Source organism: Psittacula echo (genome assembly GCF_963264785.1).
Source record: "Psittacula echo genome assembly, chromosome: 1".
Classification (NCBI taxonomy): domain Eukaryota; kingdom Metazoa; phylum Chordata; class Aves; order Psittaciformes; family Psittacidae; genus Psittacula; species Psittacula echo.
This window is the reverse complement of record NC_137735.1, coordinates 63,053,290-63,073,880: the sequence shown is the minus strand read 5'-3', so window position 1 is coordinate 63,073,880 and position 20,591 is coordinate 63,053,290. Positions and strand designations below refer to the sequence as shown.

Genomic DNA, 20,591 nt, shown 5'->3' with positions numbered 1-20,591 from the left:
CATCACCCACTTCACACTCTGTAACATCACACAGCAGCGCACATAAATCAACCTCGATTACATGTACAAAAGCATATTCTCTGTCTCACCCAACCTGTTTTGAAACTCTCAGTGATGCTGCCGCTTCAGCTTTTCCATTGCAAGGCACAGAAAAGGAGAATTTGCTAATGTATGCAGAGATAGATGCTACCTACAGTCACAGTACAAGAAAAAATTTCACCTGAGCTCATGTAGCCTGTGAAGGGGCAAACACCACCAGTATTTAATCTACAAATTACAAGAGCACTAAGTATGATAAATGAAAGCAAGTTTTCCCATCCATACTTTAACTACGTTATTATTCTATCTTAATTTATAAATATTTTAATCTTTATTATTTCTTCATTTTGTGAAGTAGACAAGATAGATAGGGATGATTTTATTGACCTTTTGTAGACTTGGTTGTTTCCATTTAGATTTAAATGAACCTAGATTAAAGCACTTATAATGTTTTAGTAAGACCACAGAAGAAACCAAATGTGCAGGAAGAGGTGAGCAAGGACTGAAAGAAAAATTAGTAACTCTTAGCATTACTTTTTCCTTAGAAAGTAACATACTTTAACTGTACAAGATTCCCAGTGTCCCCCCATATAAATGCATATGACTTCTCCAGATTTCATTAGTTAATTGGGAAGAAGTGGGGTTGAAAAGGAACAAGCCCTAAAAACATTCATAGTTAAGCAGGACGTGGCCAACAGTCTCAATAATACATGAGCATTACTGTTAAGAGTACTGTTAGCATCACAGTACTGTTAGAGAAGGTAATTCCAGACCATGACATTTACCACCATCTAACTTCAACGCATGGCTCAAAATTCATTAAGATCCCCTCCCCAGGTCTCAACCACAAAATTAAGCTGTTACTGTCACCAACTCTTGACACTTACACAATTAACAGCAATTACTCCTGGAATAAAAACATAGGGAGACATGTCAGCAACTGTTAGCTGCAACAGCAGCTACTGTTACTAGCATAAATGCCACAGAAGGCCCACATCAGCCTCCTGACTGCAAGTGACTCACATTACTTAAACTGCAAAAAAACCCCACCACAATTTACAAGATTATACTTTAAGGCTTCTCTTTCCAATGATCCTGTTCATGGCACAGTCTTCCTAACAGCCATAAGCAGTATGAAGAGAGAAACCTTAAAAATCCAGCTCCTGAAGTTAGTCATCAAGTTACATCCACCAACAGATACTGTTATAGATAGATGCATGGTCAGACATTCAGATGTGAATACCATCCATACTTTAAACTAGAGAGCAAGTAAATGTGAAAACTAATCTCTCAGCAAACCACTGAAAGGACACATCAAGCAAAACTCAGAAAAGAAATGTCATTTTATTATGTAGCACTTCAATCGAGTTATTATTCAGGCTATCCTCCCGCAAGTCTCTCATCCTTTATGGATTTATACACTTGACAAGAAATGAGTGCAAAAATACAGAGCTGAAGTGGAGAGCCTCTGAACTACAACCAGTCAGAATCTCTGTGTTCTCATGCAGATCGGAAGATGTTATGAAATGGTTGCAAATAATGAAGACAAAGCAAAACAAGGTAACAGTTCTACATTCACATCATTTCACACATCAAAAGAAGCAATCTGAAGCCTCTGAAAAAGCCTCTATTTATCATTGCCGAGTGTTTTTGCCAGATTGGATTTTGCAGAATTGTCACTGAAAAGGACACCGTTATCTGTTTCAAAGCTGTAAAATGTATTCTCCCCTTGGTGTTCATTGGTTCTTCATTTACATCACTCATGGCACTCAGAACCACGATTTTCACTCCAGTGGGCTCCCCGTTTCTCAGTCACACGCTTAACGAAGTAGCTATGACTTGCATACAGCTTGAGCTTCTCACTGATGTCAACCCATTTGACCATTCCAGCATCGTCACCTGCTTCCAGGGGCAAGTTATCCAATGTCTCACCTGTTCACAGAATAAGAGTTAGGACATGATACTGCATCTTCTTTCCTGCTTTTTCTTCTCACAACTGATCAGTTCCACCCTTCCACATGGCTCTTTCACAGGCAGCAATCTTCAACTACTTCTCAATCAATCAAGTTGCTTACTGCTTCTGTGCCAGAAACCTTTTTTCATGCTTGCACTATTTGAAACCAAATCTGAGTAGCAGAGATGGCGTTAATACCTTGTCACCACTCCTGGGGTATCAGCAGCAGCATAAGTTAATAGAAATCATTATGACAACATGTACTCACTACCACAAGTTTAGCTAATCCCTCTGCCTTGGTTTTTTTGTTTGTTTGTTTGGCTAACATCTGACTGCTTCCTTTCTCAGGCACTGTTCTACAGGACCAACTGAACTCTGAAACATACATGCTTATGGAAAACCAGAATAATTAAAATTGTACTAAAGGCCCCAAAATCAAAAACAGTACTTAAGGAGGGATGCAGAGAAGCTTCTGAATTGTTCTCCAAAGCTTCTTACTCTGTTTCCAAAAAGAATCCCAAGGACTTCAGACAACAACCAAACAAAGGCTTTTAAAAGTATTAGAAAATGTGTATTAGAAACAAAAAGGAACAGTATCTTCTCAGTTTGAGTGCTGATAAATCAAGGACCAGTGACATGTGAAACTTCACTGGTATCTACTACCGAACACACAGTGGAAATGTCATTAGATGAAGTCTCTGACTTGTTCACCTAACTAGGTTGACTTATCTTAAAGGCGAAAGATTAGAATCCATGTTAACAGCAATCTAAGAGCTAGCAGTGTATGCTATGCCCATTTCTACTGATTTATAGAAATAAAATAAGGTCTAACAGTTACTCTGGCACAGTAACCAAGATAAAAGGTCTCAGAGCAGCTACAACAACAAAGCAATAAATGCAGTGAGAATCTGCCAGCAGCCAGAGGGAATGTTCCTGAAGCACACACTAGCTACTAAAGAAAACATATCAAGAGAAACACCATCCTCCCACCCCAGATTAAAAAGGAAATTAAATGAATTCAAGGTAAACAGTGACAAGAAGGAACCTTTGTCCAATGTCCAATCTCCATCGAGCTTCTCAAGGCACAAAGTCCACAGCTTAGAACTAGCTAACAAACACCTACATGATTTTCAGGCAAAGTCCATATGTTCCATCCTTATTTCATACATCCCAATTTCAAACCAACATACAGAGTAAAAGGCAACTAAAAGCACACATGGAGACACCCACCAGTTTCATCATGATAGTTCACAGCCTCTGTCTCCATCCAGGCATTATCAGTGTTACGAGGGTCATCCACATATCCTCTGTATACCTAAGGCCCCAAACAAACCAAAATAAGCTCAGTGTCACAACAAACAAGGTGGAATAAATAAGAGGTTTTTTTTTCTTTCCTTCCTATACATTTGCCCTCACACAGTTTTCAATAGTCACTTCCTACACCATGACAACCCGAGCATCACAGCTTATTTCCATTTTAGCAACACTTTTCCAAGCTCCACACAGCTGTGAGTTACATGCAGAGCTCAAGAGGCCAATCACAAGAGAGACAGAGCTCACCACAAAGTGTTCCTGGCTGAACAGCTTGTGGAGTTGCTTCTCTAATTCTGCTTTCTCATCAGGTGATTTCTGCAAGGAATTCAAGGCCTCCTCCTCAAATTCTCGCTTCAGGGTAGTGCTGATCTTCTCCCCTGGGTCCACCATCCCCTTAAAGGGGAGGGGAGAAATTAAAAGAAGAAAAAAACCGTGACTATCCCTCAGATTCCACTTGGACTTAATCCCTTTTAACTGGCTCTTAGTATATTACATCCACCTGCATCATACTCTGGACACAGGAGGCACTGTACACTTAGCTGTAAAGTGTGAGCATGTACATCCTTCAAAACCTGCAATGGATTAAATTATGCCCGCATTAAGCAAAAGACATGGTCAGAATTAAATACAAATATTGCCTTGTAATGCAGAAACAGCAGACGGCATCCCACCTGATGCTTGGGCAAAGCCAGTTTAAGGAGCATTTCTCCTCACCTCTGCACACCAGAAGGCATGCTTTTACTACACACACACATTACCGCCTCATGTTCTTGCCAGCAGGAAAATGTCTACTGTCACCAGAGTTTTGTTCTTACCCCTGGAATGGCCCACTCCCCACAGTCTCTCCTCTTGATAGCTACAAACTGCAAGATGTTTTTGCCAGTAACTGGATGAGCAACTTTATTGCCACTTCCATCTCTCTTCCACCTGCAGCAAATGACAAACAAGAACATGCTTTTCTGCCTCTTGACATGAGGGCCTGGCAGAGCAACAGCAAAGCAACTGCACTGTCATCTGTGCAGGAGCAAACAAAGCAGAAAAAGAACAGTCATGGGATGCAGTCGATGGATGCAGTCTGGCACAATCACAACCCAGGGCAAACCACTTTGTTTTCTGCATGCCTCTATCAACTACATTTTCCCTAGCCAGAAGAGCAGAAACTGCCCAAGAGCCACATTTCTGTAATCACAGTGATAGCAGCTCTCACTCCTTTGAGAGCTGCCTCCAGCACATCCAGCTGCAACACTCCCCAAGCCTGGTGCCTACCCATAATGAGAGGGTTAAGCATGCCTTCTGCTAAAACTGAATGTACGTGCAGGCTGCAACACCACCTCTGAACTTCATGCCCAGCACCAGCACAATGCCACAAACAATTCCTTACTGAAGACAATAGTAGAACTAACAACAGAATCAGAATAGTTAGGGTTGGAAAGGACCTCAAGATCATCTAGTTCCAACCCCCCTGCCATGGGCAGGGACACTAAACCATGTCATCCAAGGCTTTGTCCAACCCAGCCTTGAACACCACCAGGGATGGAGCATTCACAACTTCCTTGGGCAACCCATTCCAGTGCCTCACCACCCTCACAGTAAAGAACTTAAATAACTTCATAGTTAAAGCAAAAAGCTGTCTAAAAAAACACAAAAATCAAACCACCATTTCTTTTACTTTCAACGAAACAACTTGGTAGCATTGACAGCCTTCTGAAAACAGAAAGAAGGAAAATGCATAAGGCTAATTTCCACAATGGTTCCATCTTCAGCATGGCACTGCTTCGCTTGCACCTGCGTTAACTACACAATCTTTTCTGAATGCTTTTTTTGTGCAAAACAATCAGCATGCACATACAGATCTGGCTAGTAAAAGCACCATTAAAAGAGCATATACTGACAAAAATGTATTAAAAAAAAAAAAAGGAAGAGGCTAACCCCACCTCCTCCTATAATATACTAGGCCAAGTTAGTACTCCTCACAAAGCAAAAGCAGGCACATCGCTTTTGTTTGCAGTTAAGTCATTGTAACAGAAAAACCTATCCCTGTAATTGAACATGCCTCACCTAAGGCCTTTTGACATATTATGTATACAGTATTGAAGTATCACATAATCCTTTCAGTTTTTACATTCATTACTGAAGATTATCTGTAAAATGTATTTCTATTTAAGCCTCCTGTACTGTTTTTTTCCTTTAAATCTGTTTCCTCAGCATTTCAGAAACTACTGCTTGTCATGAGCAGTGAGTCCTTATTCTTCTTCAGAGACCAAGGCTAAGAAAAAAAAATTAGGAAATTTTTGTTCCAGATGTCTATATATCTCTCCATTCAGATACCCATATCTGAATGAGCTTACACATAGATGAACACATACAAAAGGCCTATGGTAAGTAATAGCCTGTCCAGAGATGCAAGCAAAAAGCAAAACGCATGGGGTTTTTAGCTCTACTGCAGGGCAACTTTCTGTCACCTGGCCCTTACCTAGTTACAACAGGATCAGCAGCATGGTTTGGTCCCCAGCGCCCTAACAATCCTCTGCCTGTGAGGCCAGTCCTTCCCACTGGATTTCTGAAATAAGTGGCACATTAAACACATTTACTTCTCCATGTTCAAAATATGCTCCAAGTATTTAAAAAAAGCAGCTTTAAAGAAGCCTAAACAACAAAGGAAAGGACAGCAAGATACATTCAGTGCTACCATATGCTTTAAAGAGCAACAGAGACAAAGCATGGTTTTCACCTTTATCAATCTCTTTTGTCTTTTGATAGTACAGGGAAAGGAAACATACAAAATGGCTCTACCTTTTCATAGATCTTGTGTCCCAAGATACTCCTGATTAAGCATTACTTTCATTGGGCCCACAACCTTGTCTGAAAATGGAATCTAGTTTCCAAGACTACGGATGCACAGAGCATTCAATTACATTCGAAAGACAGAAATAAAAGATGTTATTTTTAGGTGAGATTACCCATCTGTGCTATGCCAAGATTCATCAGCAGAAGGAAATACTCTTCTGCTCTACCACAGCACACAAGCATTACAAAAGCTTCAGAACCCAACATCTGGGCAAACTGCGGAAACAATTGATTCAACAGATCCTGCTATTAACAGTGTTAGACCTCCTCTGACTCCAGTGTCACCACAATGCTCTGTTGTGGCAGTACTGGCTACCTTTAATGCCTCTCTGCCAAAATTTTCTTCCATGGCCCTGAAGTATCGTTTTCCCTGTCTCTAAGAATGACTATCTTGACTTTGTTCTAGCAGGTGCCATGCATCAAAACTGATAGACCTGTAAGAGCTCTACATCACTGAAATGAGTATGTGAACAAAGAACATACTCACCGGGGCCTCCCATTTTCAACCATGTATGTGCCATTGAGACTCTTCCTCTCCACTTCTCCATCTCTCTCATTGAATTTGGGAGAAAACCCTTTATCACTGTGGAAAAGAATAAAAAAGGTAATTTATAAAACTTGTCACAGAAGAAGACAAGGTAAGTCAAGCAGCACCTGCCTTTCATAAACCCCTACTAACTGGGCCTGGTCACCTGGTTGTCCTGTATGTGCCACCTGAATACTAACCCAAATTAAGAGCAAATAGAAGCATACGTGCACACAGCAAAATGAACCAAGGAAGGTAAGGCTGAAAACTCAAGTACCACAATCTTCTGATCTTTATACACAGATGTGCATGCACAGAAATCACCATTTCACACTATGACAAGTTACACTAAATGCATGGATCTAACTTTCTAGGCAAGAAGCATACAGCACTCCTTGAGAAGAGAACATATTCACAGAATCAATAAAAATGAATACACACACTCACTAAAAAAGAATTCATCATGCATTCAACCTGTCACATTTCCTGAGTCAGAGCACTCAAGAACTACAAGTCTACTTTAAGTCTTTTCTCATCTAACATTCAATTGTGAACAAGCATATCACGAAAATGTTCTCCCAAATTCTTAAGAATGAAGAGATTCTTAAGAAATTTTTACTCATCTCACAAGACACAGAAGCAGCACTATCCAGCATTAACAGATGTGCATTATTCCAATCAACATTATTCTTAGCTCTGTAAAATCATGTGTCCTTAAGAGCTAATCTGAATGATTCCATTTCTCTAACCACCATCTTTCTAGATCTTGACTTTCACACATCACTATAGAATCACATCACTTAAGCTGAGGATTTTGTTAATTCAGCTGATCACTATTTCCTGCTTCCATGTTCACAGCAAAAAAGAGAAACAATGACACTCACTTGATTTGGGGATCTGCCCAACTGGGTCCAGCCAAAACAGATTTTGCAGTGTACTCCACAGGATTATAATCTTTCCACTCAGTCAACCAGCCCACTTTATCTGCAGGAACTTGGCTACGCTCCACATGTGATCCTGGATACGGGGAGGTGAGAGCTTTGCTGTGGTAGAGCTTAACATTATAACTGTTGAGCATGTTAACAGGATGAAGATGCGACCAACAGTTTGCAGACAGATTACTGAAATAAAGAAAAAAAAAAGGCATCTCATTCGTTAGGTTTTAACCCTCTTCCTTAATCCCAGACCTGCATAGTACATCATAGCAAGCAGAACACACTAGGCTTTTTCCATAAAACAGCTCTCAGTAGTATATTATTACTTCTTTCAGGTATCATGCAAATGTATGCCTGCACCAACAAATTCTGAATTTTACCTTCAACTTCTTGAAGCAGAAGAGTATTCTACTAGACACACATGACAACTTCATAGCATGAGTGAGAAGCTGAGAACTACAACTACCCTTCCCGACTGTGGAATACTCACCAGCTATTAATCATAGACAATGAAAACCTCAAAGATACTTACCGTAAATGCAGCAGGAAGGCCTGCTTGAACATTAAATCCCCATGTGAGCATTTCATCAACAAACCAACCCAGCCTTACAAGAGTCCTGCTCTCACATCTAGTGGTAGGCCTGGTAAGAGCAAGAGTGAAACATCCAAACCCCTGAGTAACACAGCTCTACAAGTTGCTGTGATCACCAAAAATATCACTTTGTGCAATACCAAATAGGATAACACATACCTTCTTTTTCAATTTTAAAGAAGGCCAGAACTATCAAACCAGTAAGTTAACAGAAAAAAATAATACTTGATACCTCTAGTGATTTTATTCTGCCATGGGTCTTGGGAGCTGAAAGACTAGTTAACAATAAAATACTTACCAGCAGATTGCATTACAGTATCTGATCACTAGCTCTGAAAAAGAATCACTTCCAGCATGTAAGGAAACATACATTCCCTTAAAAAATACATTCAGGTTTTAACAACATGACATCTGAGCGAGGTGATGATGAGACCGATGAGTTTCAGGTAAATAAGAAGAAAGCAACTCATACATTAAGTATTAACCCTGTTGTTTAAACCCAGAGGTGAATATTGGATTATAATCAGCAGAACAGACCAGGCTTTTTCAAAACCAGCAATTCCAGTTCTTAAACACCTCACTGATTCTATGATATACTCATGTGCATCTAGAACACTTAAGTCAAGAATTCCTTGGTCACAATTACAGCATGCACATGCTTTCACATACACTGCTGAGACAGTATTCTCAAGAGCACAATACAACTCACAAACCACTTGAGGCTCACAACATCTTTAACAGAGATGGGGAAAAGCGCATACTTGATATCAAGTGCGATCTCCACATGAAGATTAACGTTAGACTGCTTCTGTATTTTTCAGTGAGCTCATCAATTTAAAGAACACCCCAATTTTTGTTTCTGCCAGGTCCCAAAGGGACACCCTCGGCTACACAGCACATCCTGCGCCAAGATCCCCTCAGCTGGCAGGGGGGGGCAAAACCCTGAGGTCCTGGCCCAGCGACGGGGTGGCTGCTCCCTGGGGAACAGAGCACCACCTCAAACGGACAAACACCAACAGAACCACGGCCTCAGGCAGGCTCTGAGCCCAAGGAGCGACAGCCTGGTTACTGCTCAGCTTTACCAAGCCGCGGTACCTGAGGGGCGGGCGGCGCTGCAGAACACACCAGGCAGGCGGGGCGGAGAGCGCAACAGCGAAAGTGAACACGGCGACTGCCCGAGACACACCGGGCACCGTGGCTGCACGCAGGGCGCCGGCAGGGAGCAGCATTGACAGCGACACCGGCCCACCTCGGCTGAGCAGAGCTGACCACAGGTTCAAACACATCCGACCGACCGACCGACCGACCGCCGAACAAGAACCCAGGCCAGGCCGCCAGCCCCGTGCCGCGCCGCGCCAGCAGCCCTCTTTACAAGCTCACCTCTCATTGGGCCAGCGCCACCAATCAGGAGAGCTTCCAGCCCTCCAGCTCGTCCTCTCCATAGACACGCCCCCCCAAGCGCCGCTCTCTGATTGGTTGCTGGGAGGTGTGGCTGATCGGGCCGCCGGTGGCGGCTGCTGCTCCTCACGCGTGAATTGCTGCCGGGCCTCGGCGGTTGCAGTCTTAGCGTCTCACGGAGCCCTGCGCGGCGAGGAGAGCCCGGAGTCCGGGTGGCGAGGGCTGGGCAAAGCAGGGCGGGCCGGAGCGAGGCAGCAGTCCCTGCCTGTGACTGACAGAACAGACGGAGAGAGCTCAGGCGGGCCGCGGGCGCCCACTTACGACCGGAGAGGGACGGGCCTGGAGGGCCCCCTGCGGTACCGGCTAACCGGGCAGCAGCGCACACAAACCGGCACTGGCGCTGCGCTGCCGTCACACCGTTCGGGAATAAACGGACTGGCAGCAACAGCATGAATCTGTTTGTGGAAATCCTCCTGTTCGTGGTCACGCTCATCTACTCCTACTTAGAGGCGTTTGTGAAGCTTTTTATCCCTGTGAAGAGAAAGTCTGTCAGTGGAGAGCTCGTTCTCATCACAGGTGCTGGACACGGTGTAGGGAGAGCGACAGCCTTCGAGTTTGCCAAGCGTCAGAGCAGACTGGTGCTGTGGGACATCAGCAAGGTAACGGCACAGCGCGTGTCTTGGCTCGTTCGTCCCCGAGGGAGGCACTGGGGGTTAATAGCACGGGAAGGGCGGCACACGACTGCATCCACACACCTGCTGCCACGGTCGCTCCTGCAGGCTCACGAGCGGGGACGCTGAGCCCCAGCCCAGGGTTTGCCCCATTGCACCAGAGGATGTCAGTGTCTGGGTCCCACAGTCACTCGGTGCTAATCGGCGAGGTGGTATCCACAGCACGGCAGGGAGAACCTGCAAGAGGGAGCGCAGGGGTCAGCAAGGTGTTGTGGGAACTGCTGCCTGAGCTGGCAGGAAGAGGCATGTGAGACCAGCAGCCTGTTTCCACAGAGAAGCGGGTTCACCACCTGCTCGCTGCCTCCCTGGCCTCAGATATTTTGCGTATGTTGCTGGATTATGCATATGTTGCATTTGTCAACCCCCGTCATATCCAGGGGAATCACTACGTTGAGCTATGGGTGAGCCCTGCTGCCCTCTGGCGCAGTTACATGTGTAGGCAGCTCCTTACCAGACGTTGACAAATCTGCCCAAATGCAAAAGACCTTGGCAAGTGGAGGGTGGACAGGTACAAACACACAGGATGTCATTCGATGGGGATCAAGGCAAAGGCATGTTTGTAGGAGCAATTGACTGTACTTGGGGTTGAGTAGGTGGGCAGCTGTGTGTGGGGAGGGCTTCCGACACAGTGGATCAGAAGGTACAGAGGAGTTCAGCATGTCATCCTGAAGCTGCAATAAACAAACAGCCCACCCACAAACAAAAATAAACCCCCAAGCCAAGCCAAGCCTAGTGTAAGGGGATTTATAAATAGGGAGGATATTGTAGAACATTCTCTGTGCCTGTTCGTGCTACCCATGATGGCTAAGACCAGAGTCTGGAGTGGGTGAGAGGAGGCATGGCACTGGAATGGGTGAAAAGGAGCAAACTTAATTGGTGAATGATATAGTGCTGTAGGGAATATGTTGTAAAGGTGTGTGTAAGCAGGCACTGAAATACAGTCCAAAGGAGGTGGGAGATCCCAAGCGTTTTAGGAATATGCTTCTCCAGTCCAGCTGCCTTTAACAGAGGCCCCATTCCTGAGGGCCATCAGCCTTAACCAGCTGCTTGGTCTGTGTGGATACAAAGCTGCAGCAAAGTCACTTTTGCCCTCACTTAGTGGGTAGATCAAATGACTTAGGGGACCTTCTGTTGTGTGTGTACTGAATGCTGTTCTCATAAGAAAAGTCTCTCTACACTGTGTCCTTTGGAGCAAACTGCTCCTCTCACAGCCAGTCTGTGAACACAGAAACACAAAGGGCCATTTTTACATCTCGGGGGGGTCATCAGGGTCTGTGTTTTTACAGCTCTGCTTTCAGCTGTGGAGTCTGCCTGCTGTGGTGGGAAAGCCACCGAGTGTCCCCTTCCTGCAGGCTACCTATGTGTGCTTTGCCAAGGCAAACTCACTTTTGTTGCCACATGCCCTTTCTGGCAGTTACTCTACACAGGTCCAAAATTTGAGGCTGGAATACTGGTCCTGCCACAATACCCCTACTGCAGCTCTTTCACTTGGTCCCTATGAACTGTTCAGGGACTTAGCAGTGGTAATGCAATAGACAGAAGTCTTTAGCTTCTGGCTGGTGTGAACAATGCCCAAGCAGCAATACGTGGGCATGGTACAGTTGCATATGTCTTTCATTTCTGCCTTTACAGCACAGTGTTGAGGAAACAGCAGCAGAATGCAAAAGGCTGGGAGCCACTGTACAAGCCTTCGTGGTGGACTGCAGCAAAAGGGAGGACATCTACAGTGCTGCAGAGAAGGTAGGGGAGCAGGGGCACTTCCAAAGACTTACCCACCGTGCTTCATCTTCAGAAAGGTTGAGAAATCAAGAGAAGAGGCGTGGTATGCAATTCATGACAGCCCCTGGCATCTGCCCACTTCTTGCTGATTTCAGTACGGAGAGCAAATTAGCGTTTCCCAGATGGCAGCCACTCTCTTCCTCTTCTGTGAGGCTCTGGCATATCACATGTCATTGCAGGTTTGCTCTTTAGATGTCCAACTCCTGAGGGAACTTCTGCCTTTTAGTTTCCTAAACAGCAAACAGAGAGCACTGAGGGCATTGTGTTGTTAAATAAAATGAGCTGGCTCAAAACAGTCTCTATGTCCATAGTCCCAACTGAAACTACTCAGAGCATACTGTGTCTGTAGGCAATGTGTGGAAGACTGCAGATACTGTCAGTAATTAAAAGGGAGAAGCATCAGATCTAAACCCTATTTCATGGTACTGCTGCAACAGTTCCTACCACCTCTGGAAATCAGGCACTATCGTCCTCTCCATAAAAAAACCCAAAACTTATGACACAAAACTTTCTGGGTTTTTTTTCTGTCTAAAAGGTGAAACAGGAAATCGGGGATGTCTCCATCCTGGTGAATAATGCTGGTGTGATTACAGCTGCTGACTTCCTCTCAACTCAGGACCACCAGATTGAAAGAATGTTTGAAGTCAACATTCTTGCTCACATGTGGGTAAGTGCCACCACCAACTTCATACCTATATTTTTGGGGAGTGTTGTTCAGGACACATATTTAGGCTAACAATTCTTTTCAGCTACCAGTGAATTACAAAAGCATCATTCACATGTGTATAAACTTGATTAACCTCTTGCTAATCTGAGCCTGGCCCTGATTTTCATTTTCTCTTGTCTTTGCAAGAGCCAGCTGGCCACAGCCTCATCTGTAGCATGGGTTTGTCTCTATCGGAAATGTGTTGGGGTTTCCCTTTGCATGGGGTAGTTAGACACCCACAGCTGAGCACCACGCCCTGCAAGTACAGGTATAGGGCAGCTGCCAGCAAACGCTACTTAGCAGGAGGGTTTCAGCTGTTAAGGACTTGTTTGCAGTGGGAGAAAAGGGAAGCAACAAATTGAAGAGTGTTTTATTGTATGTGCTGGGATGAGACACTGGCAGCATTGTCAGTGTCACCTGAAATCTAAAAAAGCAGCCTGGGACAGATGTGAGAATCAGCTCCTGTTGACAGCCAACTTCCTGAAACATTCCTGTTTGGGAAACAGGTTGGCACTTGTACCAGCTGAGAGGAGAATGGGTATCTCTGTGGCTCTCAGAATCTGAGGTGCTGTGCAGCACACAGCATTTGTGATAGCATTTGCCACTTAATTAATGATAGTCAGGGTCAGTGCTGAATACGCCTAAGAGAACATTGTTCTTTCTTCCCTTTTCTCCCTGCTGCGATTTTCTTGATTTCATTGATGTCAAGACCACAAAAGCTTTTCTGCCAACTATGATCAAAAATAACCATGGTCACATTGTCACAGTGGCTTCAGCAGCTGGTCATTTAGTAACTTCTTTCATGGTGGCTTACTGGTAAGTGACTTTATCATCAGATCCTTTATTATTATTATTATTTTAATAGCATCTTCTCCATCAGAAAGTATAAAATAACCAAAATAATCCTATTACTGAATACAGTATGGCCTGAGGTCTGTGACAAGGAGAGAAGCCCAACTGCCAGTACTTACAGATGCCTGGAGGTTGTCACTAATTTGCTTATTAGCTGTGACTGAATCAGGAGCAATGCTTGTATGAAGGAATAATTATATGACACATAACTAATGAAAGCTTCTTTTTCCTTTTCCTCACTGATCCAGACTTTCGCTTAGCAAAAAAAAAGGTATCTTCTTCCCTTCTCATTCTTAGAAAGTAGTTGTTCTGTAAGTTTGTGTAGTGTTGTCAAGTATACTCCTAATGAATAGCTTTTGATCCTTCTACCTTTGTGGCAGCGACTGTAGTATATAGAAATACTTCTGCCGTCATGAGATAAAATGGTTTTTGACTGTAAAATTACCTTTCACAAAACAATCTGAACATCCATAAATCCATGGGTCCAGATGGGATGCACCCGTGGGTGCTGAGGGAACTGGTGGAAGTCATTGCTAGACCACTCTCCATCATCTTTACCAAGTCCTGGGAAACGGGAGAGGTGCCTGAGGACTGGAGGAAAGCAAAGGTCACTCCAGTCTTCAAAAAGGGCAAGAAGGAGGACCCGGGTAACTGTAGACCAGTCAGCCTCGCCTCCATCCCTGGGAAAGTGATGGAACACCTTATCCTTGGTGCCATCTTAAGGCATATCAAGGATAAGAGGGTTATGAGGGGCAGTCAAAATGGCTTTACCAAGGGGAAGTCATGCTTGACCAACCTCATAGCCTTTTATGAGGAAATAACACGGTGGATGGATGATGGCAGAGCGGTGGATGTGATCTACCTTGACTTCAGCAAAGCATTTGACACAGTCTCCCACAGCATCCTCATAGCTAAATTGAGGAAGTGTGGTCTGGATGATCAGGTAGTGAGGTGGACTGCGAACTGGCTGAAGGACAGAAGCCAGAGAGTTGTAGTCTATGGGGCGGAGTCCAGTTGGAGGCCTGTATCTAGTGGAGTGCCTCAAGGGTCAGTATTGGGACCAGTATTATTTAATATATTCATCAACGATTTAGATGAGGGAATTGAGTGTACTGTCAGCAAGTTTGCTGATGACACTAAGCTGGGAGGAGTGGCTGACACGCCAGAAGGCTGTGCTGCCATCCAGTGAGACCTGGACAAGCTGGAGAGTTGGGCAGGGAATAACTTGATGAAACATAACAGGGGAAAGTGTAGAGTCCTGCATCTCGGCAGGAACAACCCCAGGTTCCAGTATAGGTTGGGGAACGACCTGTTAGAGAGCAGTGTAGGGGAGAGGGCCCTGGGGGTCCTAGTGGATGGCAGGATGACCATGAGCCAACACTGTGCCCTTGTGGCCAAGAAGGCCAATGGCATCCTGGGGTGTATTAGAAGGGGGGTGGTTAGTAGGTCGAGAGAGGTCCTCCTTCCCCTCTACTCTGCCCTGGTGAACATTGTGGCAAACAATGATAGGACAAGGGGTAATGGGTATAAACTGGAACACAAGAGGTTCCACTTAAACTTGAGAAGAAACTTCTCAGTGAGGGTGAAGAAACACTGGAACAGGCTGCCCAGGGGGGTTGTGGAGTCTCCTTCTCTGGAGACATTCAAAACCCACCTGGACACATTCCTGTGTAACCTCATCTAGGTGTTCCTGCTCCAGCAGGGGGATTGGACTAGATGATCTTTTGAGGTCCCTTCCAATCTCTAGCATACTGTGATACTGTGAAAGTAAAAACATAACAATACTACTGTGTTGTCAGCAAACTAACTGATGAATCTCAGAGGTCACTATATTGCCTGTTTCTATTAGAAGCAATTGAATCATGGTGCATGAACAGCAAACCTGTTAGACTGCATATTGTCATTCTGCATCAGACCCAGCCCTCTATGATAGCAGCTCCAGGAAGAGCAATCTTCCTCTAGGAACACTCCTCCTTAGAGAGTCACTCACTGCTGGCAACATGAGCACTCCTGTGCCAGGGATTTTATAGGAATTACGCCGTCCAAATCAGTAACAGTCAATAAACTGGTTTTACTTGCTTGGGAATTGATTCATACTCTTGGCCTGCACCAATTTCTGTGGCAAGATGTTCCTCAACTTTGGCACACATAATGCTTTTCTATTCCAACACTCACACACAACCGTCACGAGACACTCCTGTGTGGTACGTGGAGCAGTAGAGGGTTGTTCTCCATTTCTACTCTGCCCATCCATCCTTCTGAACATCAGAGCTTTAGGCTGCATGCCTCCGAAGAATCTCCTCACACGGGAAAACCAGGAAGGCCATCAATTGGTGCACGTTGGTTCTCATTTTTTAAGAATTCCTGACATTTGTCTGCCTGTTCACCGCAAAGGCAACTTCTGAAAGGCACCGCTCTGCGTTCCACAGTTACTGCCCCTAATCCAGCACTATGCTCAGGTCCAGGGGCAGTTAGAAGCAGTCTCTGCGCCCCGTTTCTCAGCTGTTTCTCAACAAAATTGTATTTTGTTGCCTCCTAGTCAGGACTGTGTCAGGTTTTTAGGCCATTTCCAGTTGTAGAAAGTTAGAACTAGTATTTCTGCCTTCTCATTTGTGCTTTTCCCATTCCTGCAGTTCAAGCAAGTTTGCGGCAGTTGGATTTCATAAAGCTCTGACAGAGGAGCTGTCTACCCTCGGAAAGGATGGAATAAAAACTACATGTCTTTGCCCGGTTTTTATAAACACTGGATTTGTCAAAAACCCCAGTACAAGGTAACTATCAAATCTCTGCTTTCCCGCACTGCCTTCTGTGAACCAACACACTACACATTAGCACCAGCTTTAGGGCTTGTGTTCCAACTGACTGTATAGAAACAGTTGTAGCATTGGCTAAAGAAAAGCTGCAGTTGCCTTTAACCCCCATAACAGTTGCATTTGGATTACCTGAGCATGTGCATATGTGAAGCATCATACATCAGCTCCTACCTCCCCTGTTTTACCAGTGCAGCTCTTACATGCTCGCTTTCCTGTGCAGGCTTGGGAAGATTTTGGAGATTGAGGAAGTTGTTGAGGCCCTGATGGAAGGAATACTGACCAACAAGAAAATGGTTTTTGTTCCACCACATCTAAACGTTGCTTTACTCTCTGAAATGTAAGTAGCAAAAGGGGAATAAAAAGGGGATGAGAGGGGGAGGAGGGAATATATCAGTGCTAACTACATGAGTATACAAGCATCAAACTTGTTACGTCTGGTTCAAGATTACTTTTTATGAGAAACTGCATTTTTTACCTATGTATTAACATAAAATATGGTTTGGCAACATAGAGAAACAGTGGAATGACACCTGCACAGTGGAAGTTCATATTCAAACCAGTTTCAATTATTTTCTGTTGTCTTAAGTGTTTGACATCACTATACAGTTACTAGTCCAAATCTGACATTATTATGCCTACAGTAACTAGATAATGTGTAGCTGTCTGCAGAAGAGAGTATTATTTTTCAAACAACCACCCATCTGAAATATTTTAGTATGAGAAGCACATGAGAAGTAATGAGATAGCAGTGTTGTTTTTCGAATGACAACAGCAGATGTCATACACAAAGGTGCTTTTTTTAGCCCTGTCATAGGTCCTTGTGATCCACTCTCTGCTGCTCACTGTCCCAGTGGAGAACTCACCTGTTCTACCAGTTTATAGGGAAGGAGAGGGAGAACAAGATAAAACTTTTTCTTCACAGACTGCCATTTCCCTTGGGCTTGTGAACAACAGTTCCTCTGAACCAGCAGTCCCAGAGTAGTTTCAGAAAGAGGACCTGCTGCTTAGTAGTACTTGTTTCTTCATATCAACACCGAAGACTGAGGTCACAAAGGCTGGGAAAATTGCTTCAAAAGGGCTCTACTGCTCTCTGCCACATAAAGCAAGATTTGTCCTGTCACGTGATTTTAGTAGCCGGTGTAGCTGCTCCGCTGAGGAGGTGTTTTTACCAGAGCACAGATTCCAAATCTGAAATTACATCAGAACAACTAAGTTAACTTTTCAGTTAACTCCTACAGTATTTCATGAGACACTTGGTAATATCTTATTTGCAAAACCCAGCACAGAGAGTAGAAAAAAGCTTTTATGTCTTTTTGCATCTCCAAGAGCTGCATGCTGACAGTGCAAGTTGCAGAAGCATAGATAAGTCAAACTTAATGCTGTCAAAGCCCTTAGGATAACTTTGCTTTTGTGTCTTAATGTGGGAGAGGGAGGACACAGAGACATGACTTGTAAAAGAAGAAATCCTCAGAGGGGAAACCACTCCTCAGTTTCACATCTCATCCTTCCACAGGCCAGCTGCTTTTTACAGCATAACACATTCAATATGCACCTGATATTGACCTTCTTTGGTCCTGCAGCAGGATTGCAACCCAAATACTATCAAGGAGATACCCAGACTTGGAAATCTCAAGGACATGACCGGGACTGGAACTAAACTAGGCAGAGATTAATGGAGGCTATGTATTCTTCAGAAATAACACCTGCCTTAAGCCTTGGTCTCAGTCTGTGTGTGGACACTTCCACTCCCAGACCAGCTCTTCCATAACTTGTGGTGCCACTTTTACCCTGATTTTTTTTTTATCCTAAATTAAATCTCCTGTTGTTGTCTCTTTCAGGTTGCTTCCAGAACGTGCCTTGGCTGTCCTGAAAAAGCTCACCAATGCCAAGTTTGATGCAGTCATTGGGCAGGGAAGCACCCAGTGAAAAGCAAAAATTGATTCTCACTTCCCAGTGGCACCAGTGAAAACAGAACATGGGCTGAGTGTAGTTCAGCCAGTTTGATTTAGAGCGGAACTAAGAGAGATGCTTCCAGGCCACCACTTCCAAGCACGCCCAGGTGTTTATCCCACACATGCAGCAGGGACATACCTGCATAACTCAGAGTGTTAACAAAGCAGAGAAGCAGCTCTAGAAGTGTAAAGGCTGCTTTGGCTGTACATCACGTCGCCTTTATCTCCTAGAGCTGACGCAGACAGAAATTCCCACAAAGGCACTACTTCAGTGCACTTTTGGGATTGCCTGAGAGTATGTTTGTCTGGCCTCATATCTGAGCAAAGATATCTTGGAAGCAGCAGTGTACAGAGGACATGGGTGGCCTGTTTCACCTCAATTTAGCTTTTTTAATTTAAGAAATTGTGTGCTAATGAGCACTCCATTTTGTGTGCTTTTGTAGTGAGTACTGAAATTATACAGCCTTGTTTGTAACGTACTACCTAATTATATTAAGTATCAATTATACATTAGCACCATCAACACTCCTCATTACAAATAAATACAGTTCTCTAACCTAAAGGTGGCTCTTGGCAATAAAAGTGGTAATCAGGTTCAAGCAAGGACCGTGGAGCAGGAGCCACAATAGTGAAATGCTCAGCCAAAGTCTGCCCACCACCCCACCAGGCTGCAGGGACAAGCAGGTCCCCAGTCACACCAGGAGCCACATCAGGATCAGCAAGATACAGGCCCAGGCATGCCACACCGACAGTGCAGCCCATGCAAGTGTCAGGGAAACAGAGTGCTTAAACATGGGTACCAGACTGGGGGGCAGAGGAGATGAGGGAAGGCTCCAGATGAGCCCTCTCACAGCTCCTCATCACAAGCCAGTGGCCTATTCTGACGGGTCCCACCTTGACCAGTACCTCCAAAGGTCTGTGGCCTGTGGTACAAGAGAACAGCACCTAATGAAACACAGGTTAAAGATCTCTTCAGAGCACACTATCATTCCACTTACTTGTGCAGGTCCCAGCTGCACCAGGCACTTGCCGGCTCACAGCCATGCAAGGGAGGCCTCAACATGCTGCCACCTTAGGCACAGCAGGAGCCTATGCAAGTGATCTTCATATAGCTGACAACAGCTAGATCCCAAATTTGAAGAACAGAAGCTCACATCATGGCTTAGGACTTGTTATGAGTCAGTTGGTGACTCTGGCCTCGTGCTCTGCCTCCCTCTGAGGTATCTCTTAGAGTCGGTGCTTCTCTGCCTCCTCTGGCTTGCCATAGCACTGACTGGAGCCCCCTGCCAGGAAAAAGACAGCACCGCTGAGCCGTGCAATTGGGGTCTGGCCCAAATGCCAATGTGTTAATTAAGAACAGAGCTAAGTTCCAAGAGAAAATTAGGGAGTGCCTTGCTCTGAATCTCTCTGCTGGAGCTGACCCAGTCTCCTGCAGACAAGATGAGAAACACGGCAGCCAGACCATCGGGAAATTGAAAAAAATCCTTTCCAACAACTCCGATCTTAACTTTAGTTCGATCTTGTTCAGAGGACAGATGTTCAGGCATCCTTCACTCTTTCCCAAGCATCTCGGAAATATCCTGAAGTAAAATTATGAACATGACCTAGGCATATTTAGCTTTCTAACTGAAAAGTCAAGGAGTTGCCATCAATCCTTTTCAAGTAAGACCATACAGTTATGTTCTTAGAGCTGGACGAACCTCTTGAAATTAGTTTTATCCTATTTCCTATAAGCATTCCTGTTCTGGTTAAGGTTCTGTATACTCCATTACACATAAGCAAGTTCAAATGTGAGTTGTACAATTCAGACTCAGTTAAATAAGGATGACCTAATTTATTCAGTCAGTGTCATTTTCTGAAGGACTTGAGGAAACTAAGCAGCCAAAAGATAGAAGATATGCGTATGGATAGCTAACTAATTAAAAGACAGAGAAAGGGGGAGCAGGCAGCCAAGATCTCACGTATGGAGTACCTCGCGTTGAAAGGGATTGCGCTTGAATGCTTTCATTAAGTGACATGGAAGAGGAAGGTAGGGGACAAAGACTGCTGACAATGCACACGTATTTCAAAGGAAAGACTTGGACTCACCCTGAAGAAAACTGCTTAAGGACCTCAGGAGACTGAGCAGTTGGGCAGCCACGCGGCAGCATTTG

The 20,591-nt window shown here is 44.5% G+C and overlaps 2 protein-coding genes across 4 annotated transcripts; one reads left to right on the top strand and one right to left on the bottom strand.

Annotated features, from left to right (window-relative positions):
• Nucleotides 1-1,398: 1,398 nt before the first annotated feature.
• NUDT9 (nudix hydrolase 9) lies at nucleotides 1,399-9,603 on the bottom strand. Of its 3 annotated transcripts, none has more exons than XM_080619949.1 (8): nucleotides 9,588-9,603; nucleotides 7,565-7,801; nucleotides 6,642-6,737; nucleotides 5,781-5,867; nucleotides 4,123-4,234; nucleotides 3,554-3,700; nucleotides 3,224-3,308; nucleotides 1,399-1,971 (listed from the first exon to the last, which is right to left on the bottom strand). In XM_080619949.1, the coding sequence occupies exons 2-8, from the start codon at nucleotides 7,756-7,758 to the stop codon at nucleotides 1,796-1,798; spliced, it is 897 nt and encodes a 298-aa protein (XP_080476075.1). In that variant the 5' UTR covers nucleotides 7,759-7,801; nucleotides 9,588-9,603; the 3' UTR covers nucleotides 1,399-1,795. The 3 variants fall into 3 exon arrangements, with proteins under 3 accessions (XP_080476075.1, XP_080476073.1, XP_080476074.1); XM_080619947.1 differs by lacking the exon at nucleotides 9,588-9,603 and adding an exon at nucleotides 9,303-9,569; XM_080619948.1 differs by lacking the exons at nucleotides 3,554-3,700; nucleotides 9,588-9,603 and adding an exon at nucleotides 9,303-9,569.
• Nucleotides 9,604-9,770: 167 nt separating this feature from the next.
• On the top strand, nucleotides 9,771-19,046 carry LOC308222341 (estradiol 17-beta-dehydrogenase 11-like). Its single transcript, XM_080620238.1, has 7 exons — nucleotides 9,771-10,264; nucleotides 11,969-12,076; nucleotides 12,651-12,782; nucleotides 13,531-13,637; nucleotides 16,307-16,444; nucleotides 16,707-16,823; nucleotides 18,325-19,046. The coding sequence occupies exons 1-7, from the start codon at nucleotides 10,055-10,057 to the stop codon at nucleotides 18,410-18,412; spliced, it is 900 nt and encodes a 299-aa protein (XP_080476364.1). The 5' UTR covers nucleotides 9,771-10,054; the 3' UTR covers nucleotides 18,413-19,046.
• The last annotated feature ends 1,545 nt before the right edge of the window (nucleotides 19,047-20,591 follow it).

Excerpts from the sequence above, each read along its gene's own strand:
- NUDT9 (XM_080619947.1), bottom strand. The coding sequence starts at position 9,493 with ATGTGTTTGAACCTGTGGTCAGCTCTGCTCAGCCGAGGTGGGCCGGTG. Across the intron at positions 4,235-5,780 it reads GCTGATCCTGTTGTAACTAG|GTGGAAGAGAGATGGAAGTG; the intron begins GTAAGGGCCAGG and ends CATTTGCTGCAG. Across the intron at positions 3,701-4,122 it reads GGGAGTGGGCCATTCCAGGG|GGGATGGTGGACCCAGGGGA; the intron begins GTAAGAACAAAA and ends CTCCCCTTTAAG.
- LOC308222341 (XM_080620238.1), top strand. The coding sequence starts at position 10,055 with ATGAATCTGTTTGTGGAAATCCTCCTGTTCGTGGTCACGCTCATCTAC. Across the intron at positions 13,638-16,306 it reads TCTTTCATGGTGGCTTACTG|TTCAAGCAAGTTTGCGGCAG; the intron begins GTAAGTGACTTT and ends CCATTCCTGCAG. Across the intron at positions 16,445-16,706 it reads GTCAAAAACCCCAGTACAAG|GCTTGGGAAGATTTTGGAGA; the intron begins GTAACTATCAAA and ends TTTCCTGTGCAG.